Consider the following 9,239-nt stretch of genomic DNA (forward strand, 5'->3'; position numbering starts at 1 on the left):
AAATGGATAAAATTTATCTTATTTTTTAAACCAGAGAAAATATTTAATTAGATATATTTAATAGACAAAAAATATAAATTAAAATAGTACATCGACGTAGCACCTTTGCCCTTGTCTTCTTACGGCCACAAATACATACAAAAGGCATACAAAAAGAGACTAAAGGGGTGTTTGGCAACACGATGAAACCATGGTTTTGAGATTAAACCATGGTTTGGGTTTCAAATTTGTCAAACGGGGAGAAAAATTAACAAACCGCGGTTTCAGGCTAAAACCATGGTTTTGGATTCAAAATCATGGTTTCAGAAAAAATGAATCTATTTTGCTTCTAGCTTAAATTAGAGAGTGTGATTGTATCTATCAGAGTAGATCTTAATGATAATATGACTTTAACATCCCTCAATTATTTTTTATAAACATATTTAATCTTATATTTTATAAATATATACACATATTAATTAATTATTAATTATATTATCTTATATATTATTGATTATGTTGATAAAAAATATACTACCTCTCATCTTTAATATAATTAATTAATCGTTACTACGTGTGTAAAAACATTTATAAAGTATAAGATTAAAAATGTTTTTGAAAAGATAAATAATTTTTTGTGAACAGAAATAAAAAATGAATAAAAGAAAAGTACTGAAGGCGGAAGAGAATGTAACAAATCCTACCTCTAAACGTTAGTACCTCTTTTTTGATTGATTAAAAAAAAAACATACTACCTCTGAACAGTGAAGGACTGAAGGCGGAAGATGAGGGGTATATGTGTCTGGTAAAAAAAATCATATCCATTGGCAAGCATCTGATATATGTGTCTGGTAAAAAAAACATATCCTCATATCCATTGGCAAGCATCTGACACTCTTCCGCCTTCAGTCCTTCACTGTTCAGAGGTAGTATGTTTTTTTTTAATCAATCAGAAAAGAGGTACTAACGTTTAGAGGTAGGATTTGTTACGTTATCTTCCGCCTTTTGTACTTTTCTTTTTATTCATTTTTTATTTCTGTTCACAAAAAATTATTTATCTTTTCAAAAACATTTTTAATCTTATACTTTATAAATATTTTTACACACGTAGTAACGATTAATTAATTATATTAAAGATGAGAGGTAGTATGTTATTATAAAAACTAGTTATGAAAAAATGTTATAGAATTTCATGTTTAAAATATTTAAAGCAAATTAATATTTTTCCTGTTAATTTCTATAAACATATTTAATCTTATAATTTATAAATATATATACACATATTAATTCATTATTAATTATATTATCTTATATATTATTAATTAAGTTAGTAAAAATTATTTTATTAACAATTTTACTTCTTCAAATTAAAATATATTATAAAATTATCTTTCATATGATTATCATATTAACTTATATCCTTTTTATTAATTTGCACATATAAAAAGTCTTTCTGATAACAACTATCCAAACACTCTCACTTTATCAGAATCACTTTTTCACAAAATTTATTCTTTACAAAATCTATTCTTCCTAGAAACTATTCTCCAAGCCCTGGTTTGGTTTCATCTAAACACCCCCTAAAACATAATTAATGCTTCTAGCAGCTTCTCTTATTGCACCATCCTGTGAAAAGCAAAAAAATATGGAACTTCACTCTAAAAGCTCATTCAGCCTCAAAAGTCAGATTATGAAAACGTGAACCCAAACAATATTTTAACTCAAAAAGTTACTTTTGCTTGTGGAGAAATTCATTTAGACCTTCAACTTTGATTCCAAGCACACCCTAATGGTAACTTGTTCATATTAGATGAGCTGCCCTAGCTTTTTATAAATTTTTCATGGGAAATTGTGTGATTGGGATGTGTTTTTGCCGTGTGCTGCTGTCATCTGTGGAATTAGAGGAACATTGTGCTTTTCGATTATGATTTTAGATTTCCTAATCAGTCTGATATGGTGATTAACAAGTGTTTGCGACATTTTGTATATGACTAGAAATTTTGGGAAGGACGGACTAGGCAAACAAGTTGTGTATAACTTCTCCCGTTTTATGCATTTCTCGCCAACTATGGAGGTGTTTGGATAGAAACAAAACCATGGTTTCAGAAGTGCTTTTACGGTTTACGAAGTAAATATGTGGAGGAGTTTGTCTCGTTTTGCGAAAAGTGCTTCTGAAACCATGGTTTTCATATTGCCAAATACCCCCTAAAATGAAGTGGACCGAACATTAGTGAAGACATTTTCCCCTCAGTGAGCTGGGAGCAAGATGTTTGAAGATTGAGAGAGGCTTAAATACTACTCCTCCGGTTCTAAATATGAAACATATTTTGTAGTATAAATTATAATATAAATTTTACATTACAAAATAAGTTTTATATTTATGACTAAAATAGTAGTATTATTAATATCCCGCAATGTGATAGGCGGAAAGTCTTTGAATCGTGTTTAGATTTTATGGAAGTTTAAACAAAGGAAACAAGTAAGCGGACTGTTTAACTAATTATAGTTTAAATTTTGTTTTTGAGACGGGTCTTTATGCTAGTCATTTGAAGAAGTGTAGGATATTTTGCACAGTGAATTCTTAGCCTCACGGTGTCCAACAAAGGTTTTGAACTTTTGATTGTGTAAACGGCAGGCAATTGATCCGTTGATAATAGGAAAAATGATACCATTATTTAATAGTATTAACCATTATGTTTATGTTTGTAAAGTAGGTAGCCACATGATTGGGAATTCGGAAGCGAAAGCACATCCGGGAAAAACTAACGAACAAGGGTGAAAAGTGTAATTACAGGTAGGTGGTGCGGCGCGTCAAGAATTCAAATTCCCGCTTGTTCGAAAATACTGAAACTATAAAACAAACGAATTGAAAGACAGGTATCAGATCCAAACCCTCGCTATTCGCAAATTTCAAAATTCCGACCCCGCCATTTTCTCCTAAACGCCCCTAATTTTTCCTCCCTATTTCATAACGGTCCCCTCTCTCTCTTCTTCCCCCCATTTCTCTTCCCTCCAATTCTAACTCACGGATCGCTCCATCAGATCTAATCTATGGCCTCTTCTTCTGCACTCGTAGATCCTTCCAGGCACTACACCTATAACCGCAAGCAAAAATCTCTCGGCCTCTTGTGCACCAAGTACTTTTCCCTTCCTGCTCTTTTCTTTTCTTCCTTTATATCATCTAGCTTTCTCCTTGGCATCGTTTGTTTTAAATTTGATGCGCATCGTGCAGTTTCCTGAGCTTGTATAATCGAGATAGCGTTCACTTGATCGGCCTTGACGATGCGGCTGCGCGATTAGGTATTTATGCACCTGATTATGCTTGAGGAGCTTCGTAAACTCTCAATTTTGGTTTTGAAGAACCCGTCTCCGGATACTCTCTTCTATTTTGTTCCCTTTAAAATTCAGCAGTTAAAAGTTCATTTTTTTCAAGAAAAACTTGAAACTTTTTGAATATTGATATTTTCCTTTCTACTTTGAGGAATCCAACCAGTGAGTAACGTTACGAATTCGAGGTCCTATCTTATTTAAACGACTAAAAATAAGAGTTTAAGTAGAAATATGCATCCTTTTAAGGAAAATATAGTGTAGCTACTCTATCATTCTTGAATATTGCATTGCCTTTGGGATAGATCTAATTGTTGCTTTCAATTTTGGTGAAATTTCAGGGGTCGAGAGGCGGCGGATCTATGATATAGTTAATGTACTGGAGAGTGTCGGGGTAAGGTGCCTGAATCCTTTTAAATCTCCCTCCCGTTTTCTCTTAATTTCCGCTTTCTTATTCATGTGTCCCGCGCTGTCTGTTAATTTTTAGGTGCTTGCAAGAAAAGCTAAGAATCAATATACTTGGAAAGGATTTGAGGCAATTCCTGGGGCCTTACAGGAGCTCAAGGTAAATTTAGTTTTTAACTTCTAAGAATTCTGTTCAGGACTAGATTTTCCGAGAACTTGTCATGTGCCGAGGTGCATGCCGTGCATCAAATTGATGGTTCAAGGATTGACAATAATTTCAATTTCTAATTGTATCATAGGAAGAAGGTTCAAGGGAGAATTACGATGCTTTTGATGGCGGCCACGAAAATGCAAAAGTAAGTGGAGTCGAAATTTCAGAAATTATTTCATTTATTTTTTCTTCCTGACACTTAAAATTTGGTTGGAACTTGGAAGGGTTATACTAGTCTGATATGAGCTGTTTGACTTCAATAATCCGTTTCAGGTATCAGACGATGAGGACGATGAAGAAACATTGTCCAATCCTAGTACTGGAAGTCAGAATGACAAGTCTTGTCCAAACTCCACTCTTCCCAAAGCCACGAAGAATGGTATTTTAATACTTTTCCATGGATTAAAATTCAGTTACAATTTGAATCGTAAATTGCCCATGCATCTAGTTTTATGGTCAATATGTCGCATTGCATTTCATTGTATTAGAATGGTAAAAATAACACCATGAATTTGAGAGGGGAAGGTAACTTTCTTTCGTTTTATTCATATTTAGTCTGGGTTGCCATTTCTGTAGGAAGCGGCGGGCTCTGCTTTTGCCTTTAGGGAGCATAATAGGTTCTCTTACGTCTTGCCTGCAAAAAAAGCTTTGATGAATTTTGTAGTTTTGAACTGTGAAGCATTGGGATTTCGTTACATCTTGCAATGGCACTATACTGGTTCTGAAGGTTGACACTGCTTCAATTGCACTTTGCAGATAACCGAAGGGAAAAGTCTCTGGCACTTCTCACTCAGAATTTTGTCAAGCTCTTTGTTTGCCATAATGTGAGGGTTACCATCAGTTTCTTGATAATTAAGCGGTCCATTTTCCTACTAGCCAAATCTATTATGTCTTGTTAAAACTTTCCAACAATCACTCTACAGATGGAGTTGATTTCCCTCGATGAAGCTGCCAGGTTGTTGCTAGGAGATGCCCATAATACGTCAATAATGAGAAGTAAATACTTTACTGCGGTTATTCATTATCCAGTGATAGAGAAAGAAACGTTGAACTTTTCACTTATATCTTTTGACCTTTTGACCTTTCAGCGAAAGTAAGACGTCTATATGATATTGCGAATGTGCTGTCCTCCATGAACCTCATTGAGAAGGTGCTATTCCATTCTTTCTTGTTATTTTTTGAAGTAGAATTGAGCGGGCAGTGGTAATATATCTGCCTCTTTGCGTTAACTGCTGTTGAAATTAAAGTTGCATATCGTTTTCTGTTTCAACTGTAAGTTTTTGACTAATCTGTTATGGTTGTAGACTCATACATCAGACACGAGAAAACCTGCTTTTAGATGGCTCGGCTTGAAGGGGAAGATAGAGAATGAGTCTATTCACAATTCAAAACCCAACGAATCCAGGAAAAGGATATTTGGTAATGATATCACAAACATCAGTTTTAAGAGGAGTAAAGTGGATTCATTCTCTAGTGGGGGCTCAAGCCACAATACTAAGATATTAAACAAAGTGGATGGTGATAGTTGGCTCGGTCAGGCAGACAAAAGCCATCAAGATCAGGAGGACTCAAAGCAGAGTTCAAGGAGCTATCAGTTTGGTCCTTTCGCTCCCGCCTTCGTCCCCAAAGTGAGTGCCTCTGAGAATAATAATGCCAAGCGGGTCCATGATTGGGATAGCCTGGCAACTGCCTATCGTCCACAGTATCAAAACCAAGGTATTTTTTTTTTAAATTATATTTTATAAACACTGTCGAATCTGAAACTTTGTTGGGAAGTTGCTTAGATCCATCTGTCCTAGGGCTATATCAGTTCTAGATTCATGAGGAAAACTGAGAATAGTCATGGATCATGTGATTGCTTGGTGGCTCTTAACTTATTCGATGGCCACTTGCCCACTCCTGAGTAATGAAGATTGATTTCTTAGTTGATTGGCGTTATTTATTCGACGTCAAATGGATTTGATACCGATATATTCTTGAATATTCAACTGATTTGATGTCTGATATGAAATCCTTATCGTGCAGCTTTGAGAGAACTCTTCAGTCATTACATGGAAGCATGGAAATCATGGTACTCAGAAGTCGCTGGCAAGAGGCCCATCCATATTTTGTAATTTTTGTTCGGTGTAGTCAAATAACGAGGTACATCTTTCTCAGGAGAATCTAATGTTGGAAATGCATGTTCTCCGTGCGCCAGCATAGAGCTGCCATCAAGAAATTGTTAAAGATCTTTCTGCAAAATTGAAGTTAGTTAGGATCAGTTAAGGCAGTTCTTGTGATTCTTTTTTCGTTCTTTTTTTTTTTTTGGGTGATATTATTCTATATAGTGGCATTTTTAGCTGTTTTATGTTAAATGATTAGTGTTCTGGGAAGTTTGAGCCCAAGCATTTCCTCTAGTTTGTGAAGCAATTACAAAGAGAAAAGCCAACTTCCTTCCTTATACTAGTCTAAATTTCGGTCAAAAATAATCTGCACCGAAAGAACTTTTAGCGAACATTGTAAAAAGACTGATAAATTTTAGAACTTTTGCAATTTTGTAAAATTTTTTTAGTAATAAAATGAATTCAGTTGGCGCAACAACAAAAAAAAAAAGGCTTCAGTTGGAAATAAATTAATAACAAATGCTGGATAAAATTTTGGGGGTTAAGACTTGATAAATTACACGCGTTTGCCAAAGAATATGGTCCAAAGTTTGATTTGCCTATCAAAATTTGACATGATTGCGGCTTTAACTAGTATCTAATTTGGACCCCAAAAAAAGCTCGTATCTATCTTTTTTTTTTTTTTACCAACGTGTATCTTAATACTTATGCTGGTAACAATCTTTGTTAGTTCTCTTTTCCCATATAATTCACAAACTCGAACTGGGAAATTTCAATGTAAAATTCCCCCTCAGGATTATCAAATAAGAACCCTCACTTATTTACTCACATTTAAATTAATTAAAAAAAAACGATAGCTGTTAATACCGTCAAAATACACGATCAACATAACTCAAAATTATATAAATACTCAAAATATATATACTTAGGATGCATTGCAATAAAGATCTTACATTTATGTTTTGTTTAAATTATTATTTTTTACACTTATTCTAAATTAATTGTAAATTTTTTAATTAATTAACCAAACCTCTCTAATTAATGACTTTTATTAAAAATCTTTTTAAAATTTTATGAAAAATAATTAATTTCACCTAATTTTTTAACTAGTTTTGAGATTAATGTCCAGAAGTCATTGATGGATAACCTTTTGTTTCTTTTACTGAGAAGTCGTTATTTCATTGTGATGAGCTCATAGTAATAACTAAGTTACTTCAACATTGATTCTTTCAATTAATGGGAAAGAGTTGAGTCTAATTAAAAAAGTTAGTCTCCCACAATTTCGAAATGCTCTGGCAATTTTATGTCCGTCTTTCAAATTCTTGAATGACCTACCCATCTCTGCCCTTGAATAGTCTGATATCCCACTTGATGATGTGAATTTCAAGACTATATTTAGCATTTAATGCAAAATATGATTACAAATTAATAACCAAAGGGGTTATTATAACAGCTATTAATTACATTTCTCTGGGAAAACGGTTTTCTCGGGGATACTGGTTTGGAGAATTTAAACGGCATAGCACAGTGCACTTTTTTAGAACACCAATTAGTAGTGTCCATGCTCATCAACCAACAGCTTGATCAATAAAGGTCACTTTACAAACGCAATAAATAGCACGCTACATTTTCTGTCCTTGGCTTCCAACATGGAACTGTCACCCACTAGTAATAATAACAATAATAAAAAGCAAATACAACTATAAGGAATCAAACAGAGTCTTGTGAGGAGGACCTATAAGAGTATCTCATCTTGAACACCCACATTTAGGGTCTTGTGAGGAAGAACGATGCTATTAACAACCACAACCTCGTCTTCTACAATAACAGATTCACCTGGATGCAACATGCAAACAAAGTTGCCACAAAGTAAAATATATAAATGCTCTAGTTATGGTCCTTTATAACCAAAAAAAGAAAGAATATCCATAGAAGGTTCGAAAAAGGTACCAAGAATTGTGACGCCAAGTTTTGCATTGTAATCTCCACTAGCCTGAACATTAGTTGGTTTAATTTAGTAAACAAATTGCAATAATATATGGTAGAATTAACCAAGGATTATCCAGAAGTGAAATTGAACAGTGTCTTTGCGTACTAGGAAGTTAGACTATGCTTAATTGTATATGATATGAGAATTAATGAACTATGTTATACTCCAAAAAGGAGTCTGTTTAACAACTTGTCATACAGATGGATTTCCATTTTCCAAGACTGCATCACTCAAAGTGTGTCTATGCAACAGGCAGCCCTGAGAATATTAACAGTAATAGGGAGGGAAAAATGCATGTCCTTTATGAACAGAACATTTAACTTTATAGTTACAATTTTTGAACTTGCCTGGACGCGAGCCCATTTTCCAATGGAGGACTTCCACCCAACAATGGCATGACTGACAACCGCATTTTCCTGTCAGAAAAAAAACATATAATCACAGGAATAGGAAAAACTACGTGTGCGTTTCAAAACCAATGAAGGTTTACACTTGCCTTAATTTCAACACCATCGAGGATAATACAACTAATAAGCCTTGCACAGCTCCTATACGAGCATTTGCAGATATTGATACATTCGGGCCAATCTGTTCAACCATAGTTATATGAGTCAATTTGAAGATAAAGAAAGAATTAATTTCTCTTTACGTGCAGCCTAAAAAATGGTTGGCCATAAATAACCTTTTTCTAGGATAATGAGGGTTACAAACCAAGTAATGTCCTGTAAGGAAGAGTTCTTGTGGGCACAGATATGTACAGTTTAATGGAAAAAGAATTAACACTTAAATAGTAACTTATTGCCATTATTCTATTTTTGAATGTCAGCAACAGCAACATCCGACTTTTTTTTTTTTTTTTTTTTTGGGGGGCCAAAATGGCATATGACTTAACTAAAGAAGTTGCAAAACACAAATAATGTGCATCAACCAAAAGATCCCTAACCAATGGATGCTCATGCCACAGATAAGGCAGCCATTAATAAAAACGTGAAAAATTGGGACTATCGTGGCTACAAGCACAGAGCGACTGACATGACCGTGAAAGTCAAGATTCCTTCTAGTTAACAGTCAAATAATGGGAGGTGAAAATTTACCTTTGCAGAAGGATGCGCTTTTGCAGATGGGTGAATATAAACCTCACCACTAATGCTGGAAACTATTAGTTCCATTTCCATTAGCCAATAGGTGGGGGGATGTGCGACGGAATTGGGCAAGATACAAGGAA

General features: G+C 34.3%; 1 protein-coding gene and 1 long non-coding RNA gene across 3 annotated transcripts; one reads left to right on the forward strand and one right to left on the reverse strand.

The window, feature by feature from the left end:
• Positions 1 to 2,959: 2,959 nt before the first annotated feature.
• LOC114737884 (E2F transcription factor-like E2FE) lies at positions 2,960 to 6,043 on the forward strand. Of its 2 annotated transcripts, none has more exons than XM_028925871.1 (11): positions 2,960 to 3,116; positions 3,212 to 3,279; positions 3,648 to 3,700; positions 3,794 to 3,871; positions 4,011 to 4,067; positions 4,196 to 4,301; positions 4,679 to 4,752; positions 4,846 to 4,918; positions 5,011 to 5,072; positions 5,227 to 5,638; positions 5,948 to 6,043. In XM_028925871.1, the coding sequence occupies exons 1-11, from the start codon at positions 3,031 to 3,033 to the stop codon at positions 6,034 to 6,036; spliced, it is 1,158 nt and encodes a 385-aa protein (XP_028781704.1). In that variant the 5' UTR covers positions 2,960 to 3,030; the 3' UTR covers positions 6,037 to 6,043. The 2 variants fall into 2 exon arrangements, with proteins under 2 accessions (XP_028781704.1, XP_028781705.1); XM_028925872.1 differs by having other exon boundaries at positions 2,961 to 3,116; positions 4,679 to 4,746.
• Positions 6,044 to 7,446: 1,403 nt separating this feature from the next.
• Positions 7,447 to 8,023, reverse strand: LOC114737885 (uncharacterized). Its single transcript, XR_003739473.1, has 2 exons — positions 7,975 to 8,023; positions 7,447 to 7,860 (listed from the first exon to the last, which is right to left on the reverse strand). It is a non-coding gene; the product is annotated as an uncharacterized LOC114737885 (long non-coding RNA).
• Between the last annotated feature and the right edge of the window lie 1,216 nt (positions 8,024 to 9,239).

The sequence above is a fragment of the Neltuma alba genome, unplaced genomic scaffold (assembly GCF_004799145.2).
Source record: "Neltuma alba isolate B1F8T4 unplaced genomic scaffold, ASM479914v2 tig00013508_pilon, whole genome shotgun sequence".
NCBI classification, from domain to species: Eukaryota; Viridiplantae; Streptophyta; class Magnoliopsida; order Fabales; family Fabaceae; genus Neltuma; species Neltuma alba.